At 41.3% G+C, this 20,355-nt stretch overlaps 2 protein-coding genes across 2 annotated transcripts in view; both read right to left on the bottom strand.

The window, feature by feature from the left end:
• sh3pxd2aa (SH3 and PX domains 2Aa) overlaps positions 1–10,917 on the bottom strand; it is a 115,354-nt gene extending 104,437 nt beyond the window's left edge. Inside the window, exon 1 of the mRNA XM_080029584.1 lies at positions 10,801–10,917. Within this exon, the coding sequence (XP_079885710.1) occupies positions 10,801–10,872 (72 nt within the window). The 5' untranslated portion in view covers positions 10,873–10,917. The remainder of the gene's footprint in view (positions 1–10,800) is intronic.
• Positions 10,918–13,861: 2,944 nt separating this feature from the next.
• stn1 (STN1 subunit of CST complex) lies at positions 13,862–19,963 on the bottom strand. The gene is made up of 9 exons (XM_080029274.1): positions 19,635–19,963; positions 18,921–19,016; positions 18,528–18,605; positions 18,071–18,244; positions 16,691–16,802; positions 16,317–16,449; positions 15,378–15,500; positions 15,198–15,270; positions 13,862–14,735 (listed from the first exon to the last, which is right to left on the bottom strand). The coding sequence occupies exons 1-9, from the start codon at positions 19,765–19,767 to the stop codon at positions 14,578–14,580; spliced, it is 1,080 nt and encodes a 359-aa protein (XP_079885400.1). The 5' UTR covers positions 19,768–19,963; the 3' UTR covers positions 13,862–14,577.
• Positions 19,964–20,355: the final 392 nt, after the last annotated feature.

Below are 20,355 nucleotides of genomic sequence, written 5' to 3'. Positions count from 1 at the left end.
GACCAGATGCACTACTGTTTCAGTGCACAGCTGCTACTGGTAAAGAAAAAAAGGCAATTTCCCCTAACTACCTATCATTCAATAGACTTTCTGCAATTCAAACACTGCAATTCAATCTTTTGTTGATCGCAGATTGAGTTCTTCTTCTTCAGATTCCACAAAGGAGTCACTCGTCAATAATACATTTCTTACAACTTTCTTTTTCAAAGAGTCTAAAAATCGGATTCTTAAACAAGAATAACACAAAGGAGGGACAATAAATAAACAACTCAAGGAAGGCGTTGAGGGCTTGAACGTCCCAGATAGCAAGAAAAAGAAAAACCTTGTGAATTGTTTATTCCCATGGAGGAAGTAGGGACTCAAAAACAAAAGATGTTATTCATGCTCAGAGGCTATAAGAAAAGAACATGAATTCTTGCGACAAGACAAATTGGACCTCTGATTATTTCATCATGTTCGTCTGAAACAGCTATGAATATTCATGACGAGTTTACAACTTGTGTATTTCTCCACTGTCTCTCCTCTCCAATCACATTAACATAATTCAATGACCATAGTTGATAATGCGTATAGAGAATGTCTAAAGAGAAATAACTTACAGTTTCAGAGGAAAGCCGGGATCCAGTTGCACAGTTTGGAGCGAAGCAGGCAAAAGAGAAGAGTGCTTGGCGGGGCAGAGAATGTTGGCCTAGCCACTAAATGCAGAGAACCCCGCCTAAACTTCTATATTTAAAGCAACCTATAAAAACAGACAAGCATCATACTTCCAGACCATGAAAAGCGCAAATGATCTGACTACAAAAAAAAAGTCAGGTTGGAAAAATTCTCTTTGCATGGGAGTGAAGTGTTTCCACGTGTAACCACGACTGCCCTAAATATACTCCCTTGTCTAATACAGTGAGTTATTCTTCATTTTAGGCAGAGAGACAATAAAGCCTGACAAATTCTTCAAAGCCGTGTCTTAGCAGAGCCAACAAAAATGCCACAAGAGTGAAATAAACTGTAGGACGGTTCCATTCATAGGCTTTTGGCAGGGGGTCTTCAGAAACCCTCTGAAGTCAGAGGCTTTGTATCCGCTGCCAAGACAGTGCCCTTTACCTCCCACACACAAGGCCAACGCCTCGACTTTCCTCAACTGTGGTCACTTCCACTGTGAAACGGACCAGTCACGCCTTCCGTGTGCCTTTGTGGTGGGCACAGGAAGCGCCTGTTGGGGCGTGCTGAGGAAGAGTGTCAATTGAGCAGGTACATCCTGTGCACCTTTGATGGCTTCCTTCAACGTGTACACAAAATAATGTTTCTAAATGTATCGTTTATCAGATCCAAACGAGGTTTAAAGACAGACAAGGCCGTGTTCTCCTGTGAACTTCATATGTTGGATTCCATTTGAGTGCAAATATGCCAAAGCTGTGCCAAAGCAGGGTAGGCTACACCAATTGTATTCATCAAGATCAATCTGTCTCTTTTGGATCTTGAGTTTTTTTTTCAAGTGTGAGAAATAAGCCCTACTAGATTCATAGCGGTGGAATCAGGGATATTATCTTGGTTTGGGGGTTAAGACTAAATATGTATAAGAAGGAGCCTGTGTAAGAAGATCTACGTGTTGAAATTGAAAGGTATGCAAGGGAGGATCTATCAAAACTGAAGCTATCCAGTTGCATTATGGGAATTATAGTATCTGGATACTTTGTAACTTGAGCCATACTTAAAGGTGGATCCAAGGTGGAACAGGTATGTTGTTAGCTATTGAGTTAGCTAAAATATTGTCGACCCCTTTGTCTAAATACCCTTTCTTATACCAGTTTACAGTGCCTATACGCTGTGTATAAACACCAGAACTACAGACAGATATTGAGTCGTAAGGAGATATTCACTGATTTTCACAGAAAATTATTCTGACAACAAGCATTCTCCAGAAGCGCTGACTCCATCTTTAAGCCCGGATATCTTGGCTTCCATTGCACACATATGATTAATTCTTTACTCCATTAGGTTGAAATATCTGTGTCAATATGTTAGAGAATAATTATTACAATACTTTCTGGAGGCTATATTATTAATCAGATCAAAAACTTCTAATAAATAATTCTTGAGTGCTCTGGTAGAGAAAGAATATCTTGTCATTCTACTGTAATCAAGCCAGTCTGCTTCTATTAACTTTTTAGCCAAATTTCTCTGACTATCTAGTAATCTCATGAAGAGTGCTTCCAGCAAAGAAAACTGTAAAAATTCCAGGGAGCTGGAGGCCATGTTCAAGCACCACAAAATGCGCTTAAACCCCTGAACACCGACAAATGATTTTAGGGGACGTTTGCGTGAGATTGACCAGGGAATCGGAGCACCGGTGAGGATGCCCTCGCTTTACTGCACCATTGTGACGAAAAGAGAGCTGAGCCGGAAGGTAAAGCTCTCGATCTCTTGGCCGATCTTCGTTCCTACCCTCAGCTATGGTCATGAAGGCTGGGTAATGACTGACAGAAATCGATTTTGGGTACAAGTGGCCGAAATGGGTTTTCTATGGAGGATGGATTCCCTTAGAGATAGGGTGAGAAGCTCAGTCATCCTGAGAGACTTGGAGTATGCTGCTGCTCCTTTAAGTAGAAAGGAAACAGTTGAGGAGGTTTAGGCATCTGGTAAGGATACCCACTGGTCACCTCCCTAGGGAGGTGTTCCAGGGACGTCCAGCAGGGAGGAAGAAGAGGAGGAGAAGAACCAGGACCAGGTGGAGAGATTACTATATCTCCAAGCTGGCCTGGGAACACCTCAGTCAGAGCTTGTTGATTGTGGTCAGGGAAAGGGAAGTGTGAGGTCCCTCCCCGACCTGACCCCAGATATGAAGCGTATGAAGATGAGTCAGAGGAGTGAGTGATATTGCTATCATAATAGAGCTGTCAAGCATTTGAGACTTGTGCAGAAGACACATGTATTCATCCACAATCAAACAACATCCGTTACAGAACACATGAAGGAAACATGTGAGTTCCCCGGTATTAACGGTGCATGACGACAACATCAGCAGCTTTTGTCAACCACTCGTGTCAGTGCATGCAAAGCACACACACACACACACTGTCAGGATCAGTGTCAGAGTAAAAGGGTTTGCAAAATATGCAACGGAAACATCAACTTTACTGACAAGGCATCAGCAGCAAACAAACATGACTCAAGCCTCCTCCTTTTGTCTGACACACACAGACCTTGAGCACTTCCAGCCAAACGTCAAACTCTCCCAAAACAGTGATCCGACCAAACAAAAGCTCCAACCTTATAAACCTCTGCCCCCAGGATGCACCTCAGTCAGGGGTTGAAAGGTTGAAAACCAGGGACCTTGTTCACCGTGATATCACTCTGTGTTTGATAGGCCAATAAATAGTTGAAGGGCTCTCAGAAGGGATGTTTTACAGCGCCAAACAACAACAACAACAGCATCCTCCAGTCCTGGGCCTTTGCACGGCACAGGAGTCTCTCCAGCAAAATGAAATGCTATGGGACTGGGACTTGTAGTGGAACGGAAGCTTAAAGTAAACATGGCCATGTCCATCCTTGCTCTCTCTTTTATCACCTCCTGCAAACATACCAGGGGAGAGCTTGGTGTTTTGGGGTGTGTGTGTGTGTGTGTGTGTGTGTGTGTGTGTGTGTGTGTGTGTGTGTGTGTGTGTGTGTGTGTGTGTGTGTGTGTGTGTGTGTGTGTGTGTGTGTGTGTGTGTGTGTGTGTGTGTGTGTGTGTGTGTGTGTGTGTGTGTGTGTGTGTGTGTGTGTGTGTGTGTGTGTGTGTGTGTGTGTGTGTGTGTGTGTGTGTGTGTGTGTGTGTGTGTGTGTGTGTGTGTGTGTGTGTGTGTGTGTGTGTGTGTGTGCGTGTGTGTGTGTGTGTGTGTGTGAGAGAGAGAGATGTGTGTGTGTGTGTGGGATGCGTGTTTGCGACAGAGCTGTCCAATTTTTTCCCTGCGGACCCTGTGAGCACTTGGCTTTGACAGAGCTCCGAGTCTAGTCCCCCCCCCCCTCCCCTTCCTCTCTCACTAGATAAGCATTTCCAGCTGGTCTCACAAACATTACAAATGAGATTCAATGGCTGCCACAGATTGTGTCTTTCCCTCTATACCCTCAAATCTTTCTTTTTTCTTCCCACAGTAACTAGCCTTGTCTCCTGAGACAGGGTAGCTAGGGAAACTAGGCCAGAGACTGGCCCACTGAGACAGGCCAGTCTAAAGCACAGTGCGGCTCAGTTGGTAGAGCAGGTCGGCCGATGATCAAAGGGTTGGAGGTTCGATCCCCGCCCTGCCACCTGTGTCATAGTTGTTGTGTCCTTAGGCAAGACACTTCACCCACCTTGCCTCGTGTGAATGTCGATAGTTAGCCTGCTATCGGTGTATGAATGGTAACGTGTAAATGGGAACAGGTCTCCCTTGCAAAAGAGTCTTCGGACTCAATGGGATATACCTGTATAAATAAAGGTTAAAAAAAAAAACTTCACATATAGTCGCCTTGCTGCTACTCAACAAGCCCACCTATAGAGTTGAAGCTCATGTTAAACTGATATTAAACATATAACTGTATATGAATAGCATACCCCTATTTCACTGTCTCTAAGTTGAGTGTATTTGTTAGCATTAGCCTGCTAGGAGTGAAAGACTCGGAGCTCTGTCAAAGCCAAGTGCTCACAGGGTCCGCAGGGAAAAAATTGGACAGCTCTGTCGCAAACACGCATCCCACACAAACACACACATCTCTCTCTCACACACACACACACACACACACACACACACACACACACACACACACACACACACACACACACACACACACACACACACACACACACACACCAAAACACCAAGCTCTCCCCTGGTTATTTAACTTGTACATCAATGATATTTGCAATGTATCGAAATCTCTAAAATTTATACTTTTTGCGGATGACACAAATATACTGGTTTCTGGGGAAAATTTGCAGCAACTTCTGTCCACATTGACCGCAGAGATTAGCAAACTAAAAAAATGGTTTGACAGAAATAAGTTATCTCTAAACCTAAATAAAACTAAAATTATGATATTTGGAAACTGTAAAAAATCAGAAAACATTGAGGTACAAATAGAGGGTGTAAACTTAGAAAGGGTATATGAAAACAAATTTCTGGGGGTAATCATTGACGACAGAATTTGCTGGAAACCTCATATAAAACACATACAAACCAAACTATCAAGAAGCATTTCAGTCCTGTCCAAAGCTAAGCACTTCCTGAATAATAAATCACTCCATATTCTTTATAACTCATTAATATTACCATATTTGTATTACTGTTCAGAAATCTGGGGAAACACATACAAAAGCTCTTTACAACCGTTGTATATTCTTCAGAAGCGAGCCATTAGAATAATCCATAATGTAAATTATCATGAACATACTAATCAACTATTCATACAGTCCAAAACTCTCAAATTTCCTGATCTGGTTGAATTCAAAACTGCCCAAATAATCTTCAAAGCCAGAAATTATATGCTACCAAAAAACATACAGGCAATGTTTTCTGAAAGGGAGGGACGTTATAAGTTAAGGGGACAGCTGAACTTCAAGGTCCACCACACACGCACAACGAAAAAGAGCTTCTGTATCAGCATCTACGGAGTAAAATTGTGGAATAAGTTAAGTGTGGAAGTACAGAAAAGCCAAAACATAAGACAGTTCAAAAACAGATATAAAGACATCATCTTCACAAAGTACAGAAATTTAGAAAAGCCTTTATAACATGGACATATGTAGACTGTAGTTTTGTAGAATACATGGTATTTGTATTTATATTTGTAATATTTATATATGTATAGTAACTTACAATATACATGTATGGGTATTTATAATGTAATATAAATAGTTTATAGTATATATATATATGATTGTTTATTATATATATGTATATGTGTGTGTGTATGTATGTATGTGTATGTATATATATATATATGCACAAAATGATTCGGTACTCATGTATATATGCATTATTATAGCTTTTTATTATACTGACATGCTAATAACATAATCTATCCAAGCAAAATTGATCTGTTAAGGGGTAGGACTAGATAAGTTTTTTACTTCCTCCTACCCCCTTTCGAGCATGTCTGTTTTTCTTTTGCTTTTTTTTTTTTTTTAATTCTATTTCTTTGTTTTGCTTTTGTTTGTTTGTTATTTATTCATCTATTTTTTTATTGCATGTTCGAAATAAAGACAATCAATCAATCAATCAAAAAAGTGAGTTGAGGACATTGACACCATTATTTTGTCTATGTGTTTAATATGGAGTTAGTGTTAGTGAGAGCAGGTGGTCAGTTTAGTATAGGTTGTTACGCCAACTATCAATCTTCCCATTGCTCAATTGGATAATAATGTTGGTGAGAAACTAGTTCACCTGCACAAAGTGAAATGTGTTGCTAACTTCATAGTAGAAGGTGGATTAAAAAACATTCTATACTCTGTCAGTGATATCAAGTGGACGTTTTTTAACCTTCTGCACAACTCATCCGAGTGGTGTAGAGATGATTTAATTAGGCAAAGATAACACATCATGAATGTATCATGAATATCAAGTCATTGTTGTTGACTTTACAACTGTAGGCTATTTTATCCACATAAACAAAATATGACATTGATAAAATGTCCCATATGGTGCCATATAAGTCTGGGAACATTGATCCCTGGGAAAATTGTGATGAACCCCAATAAAATCAAGGAGCGTGTTCACTGGTGAGCATTGGAGGTGACACAGCAGTTTGCCCGTGCATTCATTTGTAAATCTAAGGTTGCGTTCCGAATCGCATACTCTTTCTTTTTTCTATTCTACATACTACATCCGAAGATAAAAAGATTCTAGTTATGATGCAGTAGGGATACTATTGGGACATACTTTACTCTCTTATTTCATCATAACATTGCGCCTTGATCTTGCCTCTTGCTTTTATATCCGTCGCATCCCCGTTTGTTTTCATATGGAGGCTTCGTCGATGTTACGTCACTTCACGTGCGCACTGGATTGTGGGTCAGAATCGCCCAAATAGGATGCACTTTTCAACACTAACAATCTTGGCCGCATGAAGTAGGACATCCGGGTACTTCTAACCATCCTAAATCTGGCCATAAGAATCGGGACATCCTAAATCTTTTTTCTACATACTATATAGTAGAAAGTATGCGATTCGGAACGCAACCTAAGTTATCTTATCGCCTCCATACTTCAACACATCATCCACACAACACAGGTATCTATCTTCTCTTCAGACTCTACGCATGACAGTGAATAATGGGATTTTCCCAAAATGTCAGACTATTCCTTTAATCATTTATAGTAGGACATGAATCACTTTTTGAACACGAGACGCTCCCGAAACGTGACATTTAAATTCCTTGAACAGCATTGGGTCATGCCTGAAACAATGTCCTGCTCACACACACACTGCATAATCCACTGGACACCCTTTTAGCAATATTGATCAGGACTATTTATTTGATAGAAAGTAGCTCTTATAAAATCCTTTAACTATGTGAATTATTTTGACAGAAGAATTTGTCCAAAGCGAATTAAAGAACGTGCGACCTACATAGGAAGGAACAAGGGCTCTGGCATTTAAGACGGCTGTTGCTGGAGGGCTACTGAAATGTCATTGTGTTCATGCTGTGATTCATTAAAATGCAAAAAAAAAATATGATCATTGAACTGGCCACTGTGAGTTATAGGCATACCGTCAGATAGCTATCAGCATATATACACACATGCTATCATTTACATGCTGAATCTGAAGTGATGAAACATAATTGTTGACATCCTTTTTGTTGAGTTCAAACTGACCAAGACCTTAGGCTAACTTACCGTTATATTCCTAGGAGACACTCATTCCTTTGTGGCTAAAGTGCTATTTAGCGATATTCTGAATTTAAGATTGTTTTGTATGTGATCTTGAGATTTCCTGAATTATTACAGCAAAAGTAATTATTCTTAATTGTTATCACCAACCAGGCAAATACAGCTGCTAAGGGTCCCCTCTACCAAACTACTATACTTTATGTTAAGTTTGGTGTGATTTTAAATAAACAATATCAAGTTCCTTGGGGCATGTTTTTCATGATTACCTAATCGTAATTCTATGTCTGTGTAGTTTTGAGACCATTAATAGTTCAGTCAATATCCTTCTTACATTGGTGTGGGTGAGCTTGTGATTAAATCATGTAAATCCAAATAGGCACTCGGCAGACCTAGGGGCAGGTGGTACTCCAGTATGGGAGTACTGGTTGGTTGCGACAGCTCCAGGCAAACTGTAATTAAGCTGCCATGTGTAGTCTGTGTGTGCACTGAACGTGATGGGCACTTGAAGGAGACAGAGAACATACACAAACAATACCCAGAGAATGGGAGGGGACAGGGAGGTATGGAGTTGTCAGTCAAGGGCCCCACATCTCATGTTTGGCCCTGTGGCTCTATAGAGTATCTAATGCTAACACAAGATTAGAGTTAGAATGTAGGTATTAGTTTATCTGGGGCCACCCCAAGTTAAAAATGTATACACGCATTGTACTGAACAGTGCTTAGGTCCTATAGGAATAGGATGGTATTAAAGTAGATCCTAGGAACATTCAGTTTCTGTTGATTCTAGCGCCCCTGTGGACTAAAGCGGTAGTGTTTTTACGACACCAACGCCGGCTATCTGAAAGATAATTGCTAGCCGTTCAGGAAAGACAGGCTTTTCCGGTCTAAGCACAGGACCCGTGCAAAGGCATCAATCCTTACTATATAAAATAGCTTTCTTTTCACTAATAGTCTCATTTTCTGTTACAGGTCATCTATGATTGACCATAGGGAAAATGAGCCTGTTTCATAGACATTTAAACGTTCCTGGTAGGAGGTTTAAATCAGGTTCACGGATGCAGTGTTTGCTGTGGATGAGAACACACTGACTACTGCATATCACAATAATGTGTTCGTGTGCAAAGCAGGTACAGAACGCCTGATATACTGTATGTGGAGTGCACCTGTGAATTCCTCCTTTGGAAGTATAATACATGTGCTAATTATGTCCACATAGCATTAGGCTAAAGGGCCTGCAGTAGACTGTAATTGCATGTGAGCAAGTCATTTATTATGACTTGTTTTATGAGCTCAAAAAAACGGATGTGAAGAACTTGGACCACGGAGTGCTGAGCTCCAACACTATAGGCTCTCGCTTAGAGCAAGTGTCTACATTCTCACAAAATGATTGCCCTTTCAAAATAAAGGTACATTAGAAAGCTTTTCATATAAAGGCTGTTACATCTCAAAGCTCCTAAGCAACTTCTAAACGGATCTTGTGGTGCAATATTTTTTTTTGTCAAATGCTCTTTCCAAGGCCAAGTAAGTATCAACTTTGAATCTCAAATATTAGAACAACACAGACAAGACTCCATTAAAGTTGTTGAGGAGAAATTGAAATGTTATCATCTACAACTGCATTAAAACTGGACGAATGAGATACGGTCAAAGCAACAGCAGAAGAGCAACGCATTGCAACTCCTGTGAGATTAGTTTGCTACCAAAAATGATTTGAAAATGCTTTCTGGACAGCACAGGTAGTGTGCAACAACTGGACAATGGTCAGCGAACATTACGGAATAGGCCTACATTTGATTATGTTTCTTTGTTATTTGAGTCAATGGTATTTTACCAATAAAAAAAAAGGAGTGTCAGGAGCGCTTCTGGTAGGCTATCCTTCAAACCACCAGCGCTCATGAAAAGGGAATAAAGTTTACGGAGGGGAGATGGAGAACTTTATGACCAAAATATTTCATAAATATAATCCGGATCAGATATCAATCCTAATCCAAAATGAAAACTCAGGGATGAAGGTTCAAGCCTACACGTGTGTGTGTGTGTGTGTGTGTGTGTGTGTGTGTGTGTGTGTGTGTGTGTGTGTGTGTGTGTGTGTGTGTGTGTGTGTGTGTGTGTACTTTTAATGTATCTTTCCGAATAAATTCATGGCCATTTTATATTTTTGAAACCAACCTTGAGTGCCTACTGGATCTGGATTATTTATGCCATTGTTTTTGCTCATAACTATCCCTCCCCTCCATCAACACTCCAATCAATATTCTTGCTTGAGGAGATGTCCTACTAAAGAAATGTGAGGCTTAAAAAAAAACGTGTTGGAACTCCATGACAAAAGACAGGTTGGCTGGTTTTGCGTGCCCTCGATCAGTTGGTGCAAAGCCATAATAGGCTTCGGCTATATTGAAATTCCTCCAGAATTTTACCACTTTACTTATATAACTCATGTAAACTCGCCATTAGCTTCGACTAACCAACTGAAGGACTAATAGTCTGTCTGTCAGTAGTAAATCATGATCTTCTTAAGGTGGGGAGGAGAACCACACATAACAGGCCACCAGGTTACAGTGCAGGTGATGGCCTGGCTGCAGCTTTACCAGTAGGCTACACACTTATGACAGCTCACCTGTGATGATAAACTGGGTCTGTTGAAGCACTGTGGGGGGTTGTCTTAGAATGCTTCGGATTTGTTCATTATTTATAAGCAGGTATAGAGGCTACTGCTGCTGCTGACTCTGATCTTAGCTTAGCTTTAGCTGTGGTCCTCCTCACATAGGCTATACACAGCAGCTTTTTGTTGGAACTAAACGCAGCGTCCAGGTGTCACGCTCATACAGTAGCCTATACGGTGTCTGTAAACAGGCCACAGAGACACATAATGGGACAAGGTGGGGAATAGCCAATTAAAAGGTGACAATGGATGAATATGAGGCGGGCATGCAGTCACAACAAGACATTAACTCACGTAGTGTTTAGACGGATTGCGCCTCTTCTCCACGTCCACGACTTTCACGTCCAGCACAGTCCGAAACTGCATCTTGACCCTGCAAAGGCTATGCATTAAAATAAAAAAGAGGGGGGGGGGGGGGACAGGACAGGACAGTCACAGCTGCACTACCGCTCCGGATATAAAGCTATCTTTGAATCAGGGAGGGGGACGAGAAATCCCAACATTCATCGCTGTGTCATGATAACAATTCATTCAGCTGGTCCATGAAGAGGGAAAGATCGGCCAATTTGGCAGCGCGCACTATTAGGCTACCGCTCCGTTGACGCAGCGATCGTCAATCTGATTAGAAACTTATCAATAGTCCATTTGGAGCCCGGCGTGCTGGTGGTGACGAATGAGCTCTGTCTCGGTGAAACCAACACACACACAGCCCGATTAGTATCCAAGCAGCAGCAGCAGAGAGATTTTCAGTTTTCTTGCAGGCTCCAAGGCATGTCCAGCGCTGCACTTGGATCTTAGAAAAATATAAGATTTTTAAGAAAAAAGTCTAGCTTGTTCCTTTGTGTCTGCCTCGATGCCTAGCCTGCATAGGGGGGCACCTGGCGTCCAGAGGCTGGCTGGCTGCTCAATGCAAAGGGGAGCCGGTGTGCAAATCCAGCGCCAAACACCTCCTGCGCTTACAGAAGCAGCAGGCGCAGTGACTTTAGGGAACGGGGGTGGGATGGGCTTCACTTCACGCGCACGTCCTAAAGCTCCCAAGGAAAAAAAGAAGAAAAAATAAAGATTTGGCATGGCTGTGTGTGCGTGTCTTACATCGTCAATAAAAGCGCAGTTGTGTGACATAATTCTGCAAGCAGCCCCCGATAGACAGTGCTGTCTGTCTAGCCATCGGTTTGTCATTCCAATCATGCATTGTTTTTTTATTTATTTTTGGGGCCCCATAACTTTTCCTCTCTGCTTTATGGAAATATGAATTCGTATTTTACAAACGTATTTCGACACAAACTCTGCGTTATTCATTGCAGTGCCCGACCCCTAGTACCGTACCGTTCTGTTCAATGCAGGGCAACATTTTGATAATAATTAACCTCCAGTCAGTTTGTAACAACATTGTCCAGCCGTGTGTGTGTGTGTGTGTGTGTGTGTGTGTGTGTGTGTGTGTGTGTGTGTGTGTGTGTGTGTGTGTGTGTGTGTGTGTGTGTGTGTGTGTGTGTGTGTGTGTGTGTGTGTGTGTGTGTGTGTGTGTGTGTGTGTGTGTGTGTGTGTGTGTGTGTGTGTGTGGCAGCAGCAGCTTTGCTTTCTGGCCGGAGACGCGAGGAACTATGGATACAGATGTTTCACAGGGCGACCAATCAGCTTGCGGCCTGCTCTACATGAAAGAGCCAATTAACGACCAAACACTGCCCCCCTGTGTACGCCAGCAAGATGGTAAGAAAAGCCCTCATTTATAGAGGCTATACGTGTTATCCCTCTGTCCCGTCTTATTTATTTATTTAGACTGGTTCATAGAATTAAACAGAGAGAGAGAGAGAGAGAGAGAGAGAGAGAGAGAGAGAGAGAGAGAGAGAGAGAGAGAGAGAGAGAGAGAGAGAGAGACAGAGAGAGAGATGCAAAAATGACTAAAACCAGATCGGTGAGGTCCTGTCAATCAGCTCTGAAAAAGATAGGCTGCTTTTATTTGAATTAATTCAGTTTAAGCCTCACTAAAGAACCAAGGCTGAACTTACAAGTAGGGGGCTGCCCCAAGGGCCACCAGACTGCAGGGGGCCCTGAAACTCCAGGTTAGATTTGAGTCAACTACTTTGTGGTGATGTAATTTGATAGGATATGCATGTGATGTGTGAAGACATGCAAGGGTTGGATTACTATTAGTGCAACGGCCCCAGGGCGCCCAATGGCCAAGGGGTCACTGTGAGGCAATTCATTTGAGGCTATTTCATTAATTTAATAATATACAAAAGGAGAGAGGTTCCAAGCAAATCGTCCTCTTGTACATAAAGGGCCGCTTAACCCATTTTATTTATTGTTATACTTTGGTCTGAGGCAGTAGTTTGAACAATCATTACATGTCCCCATGTCTTTACTTGGAGCTTGGAGACTTGAAAAGTGTAACTGAAAGCCATCGGTACACACCCTGCAATGCAGTTTGAAAGGCTTGGGAATTTTAATGACACACTATTATGTTGCATTGTGGGAAGTGTAGGAGCCAATCCTTTGACAGCGGCCCCTGGTTGAAATATTGGTAGAGTAACACATCATATGTATCTTTTTCAACCACATGAGGACATGACGCATTGGTACATAATGGCATCATGGAATGGGAAGGTTTTGGCAACAGAGACAATAATAACATGTACTATTACTATTTAAGGTGAGATGCTACACGCAAAAACAATGTTTTATCAAGCATCGAGCAGGAGATATGGATTGCTTGTGCTTTCAAATAAAGAATGTATGTGTGAGAGATGTATAGCCTTATATAGCTTATTATTACAGAAGGATTTGTTCATACTGTTAATTGTCTGATTTATGATACATTTTCTTCTTTAAAAAAATGCTGCAAAATATTTTTTTGTGATCTTTATAATACAAAGTATTTTTTTTATGAATTAAAGGAATTAACCCTGGCTCTATACAACATCTAGATTTTTGTTTTTTAAAGATGAAAATGTATGCACTATTGGTTAGATATTGCCAATGTTGCATATTTATTTAAACATTTCTGATAACATTGGTATACAAAAAAATAATACTTTTCTTGAAAGTAATCAACTGGCAAAGTTTTGTGATGACATCTATTAAGTTAAACATTTACCCTATTCACCTGCAGTGTATGCCTTAACACTTAGGCGTCTACATAGGCAGCCAGGTCAGAGCATCAGTTTGATAGGAATGAAATGGACATTGTTTATGGGTGGATTAAGGGGACAAGGGACTTTCTTTGCATTCTTCATTTTGAATTATCTCAAGAAAACTTGTATGGGGCTTAATGGGGACACAAGACAGTCATTGTTACCCTAAAACCCTAATGCAGATTAAACCAGCCATGCATGAGCCTCATCTTTGCCTCCAGGTCTGTTATTTATTGCTTTATTATTTTAAAATGTACAAAATGAACATACAAATATAAGGGCAGTGCGGTCGTCCTGAAAACGTCCCCGATATAGATTTTCTTAGGCATGTGTTTTAAAAAAAACATATAGATGCAACTTTCTTACGGCTCACTAACATGCTGTAATAACTAAAAGTAGCTACGAGGAACTTTTAAATAATTCTGAGACTGTCTCATTTTCCCTCTGATGACCATACATTACATGTAAAAGCAAACGAGACCATCAGTGCAAAGTTCTTAATGTCTTTATCCGGGTACGCTCACCCAGGAACAACTGCTGGCATAGTAAAAAGTAAAAACACTACCGCTTGTGTCCAAAGAGGCCGCTAGAATTAACACAAACTGAAAGTTCCTCGTAGCCACTCTAAAATACAAAAAAATAATAATATAGAATTCAAATAAGGCTGGCCACACTTGAAAACAGTCATGATCAACAAATGAATACAAGTTAATTTTTTAGAGCAACACCCCACAGAGGCTCAGTCCTCGCCGCAGAAGACCCGGGTTTGAGTCCGGCCCGGGTCGTTCTCTTCATGTTACCCCCCTCTCTACCACATGTCCTCCCTGTCTTTTTGCACTGTCAATAAAGCATGGCAAAATGCCAAAAAAAGTGCATTCAGCCACATGGCATATGCAGCACGCTAAACCTAAGGGCTCTCCCCCTCTCCGCTGTGCTAATGTTAAAATGCAGTGTAATGGTTTTCACTGGTGCTGACAATGTCACTGTTGCACTCCAGTGATTTGAGGACCAGCTCCAGGGCTGCTTTGCTCAGGTTGAGGCTGTGGCGCTGCCTGACTGCAGACAGGATGTGCAGGATGTGACAGCCCTTCTCTGCATCTACACACACAGGAGGGAATAACAACAACGGTCAACACACGGGCCGGGTACAGTGTGTGGCCATGACAACCAGGATATGGACACTTCATAAGCAATACTTGAAAAGAGGGATTTCTTTGATTAGTCAATATTTGAGGTATTTTCACATGTTTTATGGGATGTTTTGGATGTTTGGAACTAACATCTTACAGAATGACAATTCCATTTTATTTTATTATTTTGTTAATTGATTCCTCTTTTGTGGACAAATGATTTGTAGGATATATGAAGTTTGTGAGCAAAATACTGTGAATGCTCATATGTACTGATATGAAGTTGCTTTTTATTCTTTATTAGCCTTTCTTTTCTTTTTTTTCAATTATTTTTCAACCTTTTTTTATAAATGTTTTGCCTCTTTTCTATACACACACTTTAAAAAAAGAAGCAGGTCAACAGAGGTTTGTTTTCCAATAGTCTACTCACACTTCTCTCTCTTGGAGTCCTCTCTGATAATGTCTTTGACGGCAATGAGCAGATCTTTGTCGTGTGCGGTCACCTGGTGAGGGGGGGGGGGGCAAACCAAACAGTCACATGACCAGCTGGCATTAATAATAACCTACTGAATTGTGACCAACTGATTGAACGTGCTATGCTGTCGCTCACGTGATAAACTTCGTCCTGGGATTTGACCTTGCGGTACACCAGCCCCTCATCCTGTAAGACTTGCAGAGCCTCCTTCAGCAGCTGGCGGAGCTGCTGGCATGCAGAGGGACCCGCCACAGGCTCCTTAACAGCAACACACGAGCATGATAATAATAATAAGAAGAAGAAAAACAATGAAGAAATGGTGATTGTTTTGACTGATATTTAGGCAATCCACCTTCAAGCTATGTTTTCTTGCTGTCTTTGGTGGGGTTTTTTGTATTGTGTGTATGTGTCTTTGTTTTATTGAAAAAAATAATAATTGATTGTTTTTGTTGCCTTTTCTTTCAGTTTCAGCAGTTGAATTGTTAGCAGCTTTAATTATTTCCATTGAAGGTGGATTCAGGTATTCTGGAGTCTGCTTGCTGCCAAAATCACTTTTTGTCATAATCAGTGAATATCTCCTCATGATTTGCTACCTGTGCGTACTGTGTGTGTGCGCTGAAAAAAAATCCACTGTTAATACACAGCCTAGGTTCTGTAAACGGGCATGATGCTAGCTACGGTTGCCCCCCTTTCCTGACATACCATTTCACAGAGCCTAGGCTGTATATTAACACCAGATTGTTTTTGTCCAGGGCACCTGCAGCGGATCCTGGGGAGAGATATTCACTTAGTTTGACAAAAAGTATTTGCAACAACAAGCGTTCTCCAGAAATGCTGAATGGACCTTTTAACATGAACAATAAGGTCAACTATTCTATATAATATAATTGAAATTCTAATACTAGAAATCCCTGTATTTATTTACTCTATTCAGCATTCTCTTCTAAGCAGATCACCTCAAATACAGTCTGACATGTGATTTCTTTTTTATTTCGTTTCATCCCACCACCACACGTCTTCAAATAGAAAAAAAATGCTTCCCCATACGATTATATATTTTTTTTTGCGGCCAACCTGTTGTGCTGGCTGGCTGGAGATCAGAGGCTGCAGCAGGTCCTGGACATCATGGGGTCTGAACCTGCTCACACACTTCTGCTTGAAGAAATCCTTGAGGATATTCAACGCTTTGCCGAGGGGACTGATGCCCCTGGAAAAAGAAAAACAAGAAGAAGAAGAAGAAGAAGAAGAAGAAGAAGAAGAAGAAGAAGAAGAAGAAGAAGAATATGGCCTTAATACAAGTAATACTAATGCTTATAAATATCTATAGAAGTAACTGATAATCTATTAATTTGATTTATTTTCTAATTTCTTTATTTCATCGCATGTAAACGTTGGCTAATGTGTTCTGGTTAATATCCTGGCAGCTAACTAAATCTCTATGCTTGTACCCTGTTGCTTTGGGCTGCAGCGGCAGTGCTTTGTCGTAGCACTGTCTGTAGAGCTGAGGAACCTCCATCATCCACGCTATCTGCACCGACATCACCGGGTCATTCACTCTGTCTGGGAACACACACAGACACAGATACAGATACAGACACAGACACAGACATAGACATAGACGATGAATGGCCAGGAGATATGGTTGCCGTTAGCTCTCAAAATAAAGAATGTTCTGTGTGTGTGAGAGATACACATCACAGTCCATCATAAAACAAGGCAGCAGTGTGAGGAGAGAGAAGCTGCTTTCTAGGCTACTGCAGTGTGTGTCTTGTAGTTTCTGATGAACCGTCGGTTAATTGTTGGTATGTTCCCATTTGTTCCCATTCTATTTGATCCAAATCTCTTATTCGAAAATAATATCAATGCCAAAAAAATATATATATAATAATAAAATATAAAAATAGTAGAACTAGAGTCTTGTGCATGCATTTTATAGTATGGCATTTTTTTACGTTATATTTCTTGCTTTGTTTTAAAAACAAGTGAAATGACCTTTTATTAATTTCTCTAGTTTTTATATGGTTTGTTTTGTTGTTAGGTTATTTGTATCTAATGCCTCGTTTCCACCGAGTAGAGCGGGTCGGGTCGGAGCGGCTCAGAGCGGGACAGCTCACTTTTAAGAATCTCTGTGGTGTTTCCACCGCCGACCCTTGTTGTGAGCGTGTATTTACTACTGTCTATGGCGTAAACACACAGAGACGGCTCGGTGCAACTCATAGAGACAGTGAGCGAACAGCGCTGGCTGCGGCAGCTACGTGACTAGCAGTGGGACACAGTGTAACCAACTGATTAATTTATTGACGAGGAAAAACACCACACAATAAACAGTGCTGTGCTCACATTTTCGCCAAAAGACAAGACTCTCTTCACTCTTGCCGAGATGACTACACAAGGCGGAAATGATTCTTTCGACCAATCAAATGACGGCAGTGTGTAGCTCCGCCTTTTTGGCACCCTTTCAGGCGGCTAGTACCCCTACGGAGGAGTACTGAGATTAGGAGCGGCTCAGAGCGGTTAGGTGCGCTTAAACCGTACCCTACCCAACTTTTGGCAAATGAAAAGCCAAACTACCCGGACCGAACCGCTCCGATCCGTCCCGCTCTACTCGGTGGAAACGAGGCATATCTTATGTTGCACAGCCCTGAAGCATACATTTGTGGCAGAAATATATATCTAAATGATTGACTGATTGATTGATTGATTGATTGATTGATTGATTGATTGATTGATTGATTGATTGATTGATTGGCAAATGAGTCAAAGTGGATTTGGACATCAAACTGCCTGTGCCAGTGTGGTGGTCAGAGTATACAGCGCTGTGGGCTTACAGAAGGTGGAGGCCATGATTTCTCTCTGCTGCCTGGACGTCTTGACCGGCCCTCTGACCCGCAGCAGCTCTCCTATCTCCAGACGACAGCGGCTCTGCTGGGCCTGCCTCAGCTTCTGCAGCTCCGCCACTGGGTTGAAGCCTCCATGAACCCCGTCACTGTGTTTACCCCCTACTGTTATATCACAAAGAAAACATAAAAGGTAATTACATAGTGGTGTGTGCTAATAAATAAATATCTAATTATCAATTTGTGAAAAGAAAGGTAAGAATGTTCCCTATAGATGTTTTAAACTTTAAAGCTGCACATGCCACAAGTATATTAGCTGGTCACAACACAAATGATTTCTTCTTGGAAGTCAGTGTGTAGTGATTTGGCAAACAAAATCTTTTGGTGCCCAACACAAAGCAACAAGTTACAGCCATGCCCATGTAAACACTGAGATGAATACAATTACATGTAGTAGGGTCCCCCTCCTCTTTGAACAGGTCATTTTTCCAGCATAGGCAGTTTATAACGCCGGTACCGTCATCCACTGTGAACAGAAGGAGAGATCGGTCCAAAGACACATTTTAAAAGAATAAAAGTTGTGTATTATATTTTTATATAACAAAAAAAAGTGGGCCGTTATCAAAAAGAGAGATTTCCTCAATGGTTGATCAACCCATAATATGCTTCAACCTAATCCCAGTGACAGCATCCTTAGTTAGAACACTGCAAAGATACTTGAATTAATGATGTCTATCAATACGTAACTGATACATGCATTATGCATTACACACTACTTGCAGGTGTTACCTAAAATAGCTGCAAATATAATGTGTTTTTCTGTTTCACACAGCAATATTACCTCCATAACAGAAAAAGTCCTCTCTTTCTCTCTTGTACACCACTGTCCCAAGCACATCCACTTTGTAGACTGGATGGCAGTTGTAGAAGTAAATGCCTGTGAGACAGGGGTGGATACAAAACAGAAATGGTCACCTCAGTGCATACATTTTCATCCTCAGGCATCAGTCAAAACCAAAATAAGATATATGAATAAAGTTACTGAAAACTTAAGGTGCATTGTGTCCTATCATGGGAGGGGGGTTGTTTACATTTGCAGAGCCTGCAGTTAGTTTACAAAAACACATGTTCACTACATGTCATTCTTAGTCATTGAATAATTCTATCATCATAAATGAAAACTAAATTAATCAGAGACACCTTGGACGAAAAGGAAGATTATGATAGCTTGTTTATAACAAGACTGTGGGCCCTGCTGCTGTAAACAACAACAGTGAAACAGTAACCTTTTTAAGGTAGCATTCTAACTTCAAACAGTGTTCCAGGGATACAATTTGACAGTGAGACAAGTCTGTTTATTCAGTTACAAAATACCCTAGAAAGTATTAGGCCTACTTTCTCTGACACACCAAAAGTCACATAAAACACCTTTATAGTAGCTAATGAGCTTACTTACCAACAACAAATGTACAGTAACTTAGTTGAGTTTAAAAGTTGGTAAGTGAAGTCATAGTAGTAATGTCCAGTTCAGTAAATGAAACAAAGGGGTTGTTACCTGGCACCTGTGTGGACTCCATCATCTGCAGGATGTCTCTGACATACAGCCGGGCGAAGGCAGAGAATATTGGGTCCAGTCCCCACAACATCGATGGGGGCTCCTCCACTGGATCCATCGTAGCTGCCTGCATTTCATCATGGATGCAAAAGCCGATTATTTATCCTTCACGAACTGCTCACGAGCATGGACCGAAAGAAACGAGTCGACTCTAGCAAGGAAGTAAGCTAGCAGTTGAGAAGAGCCAAACTATTGATCACGTGACGGTGACGCGCTGTAACTTCCATAGCCTGTATTTCATGTTATATATTTATAATTTACGGGGGCTCAGAAACATGCTGGTAAATATGTTAGAAAGGTTTCAAAATGCCTTATATCATAAAATAAAATAAAATCCGTGTTTTAAATTATTTAACTCTCGGGACGGCGCGTGCATGTCTCGCAGTGGCGTACGGGATATGTAGTTTCAAGGACACAAAGAAAACTGACGGGAGTGTTTATCAAAGCGATGGTGGCACGTGGACGCGTGTACACTGCAAGGCACCCGTAGTTCATGGCAGGCTAGTAATGTATCTTGATGAAAACATGCGGCAGTATCGCCGTGAGTAGTTTAAACACCCCCAGCCAGTTGCGTGTGGTCTTCTGTACATACGAGGGCAGCAGAAGGCTGAAATTACCACCCCGCCAAACTGTCAAGCACGAGGACCACGAAGAGAAAGAA

Source organism: Ammodytes marinus (assembly GCF_949987685.1).
Source record: "Ammodytes marinus genome assembly, chromosome: 6".
NCBI classification, from domain to species: domain Eukaryota; kingdom Metazoa; phylum Chordata; class Actinopteri; order Uranoscopiformes; family Ammodytidae; genus Ammodytes; species Ammodytes marinus.
The sequence above is the reverse complement of the archived record's forward strand: the minus strand, read 5'-3'. Positions and strand labels throughout refer to the sequence as shown.

Bases quoted from the DNA above. Each gene is read 5' to 3' on its own strand.
- stn1 (XM_080029274.1), bottom strand. From the start codon at position 19,767: ATGCAGGCAGCTACGATGGATCCAGTGGAGGAGCCCCCATCGATGTTG. The intron at 18,245-18,527 runs GTAATTGTATTC...GTGATATAACAG, and splicing joins GGAGGGGGACCCTACTACAT to TAGGGGGTAAACACAGTGAC. The intron at 16,803-18,070 runs GTAAGCCCACAG...GTGTGTTCCCAG, and splicing joins AATCATGGCCTCCACCTTCT to ACAGAGTGAATGACCCGGTG.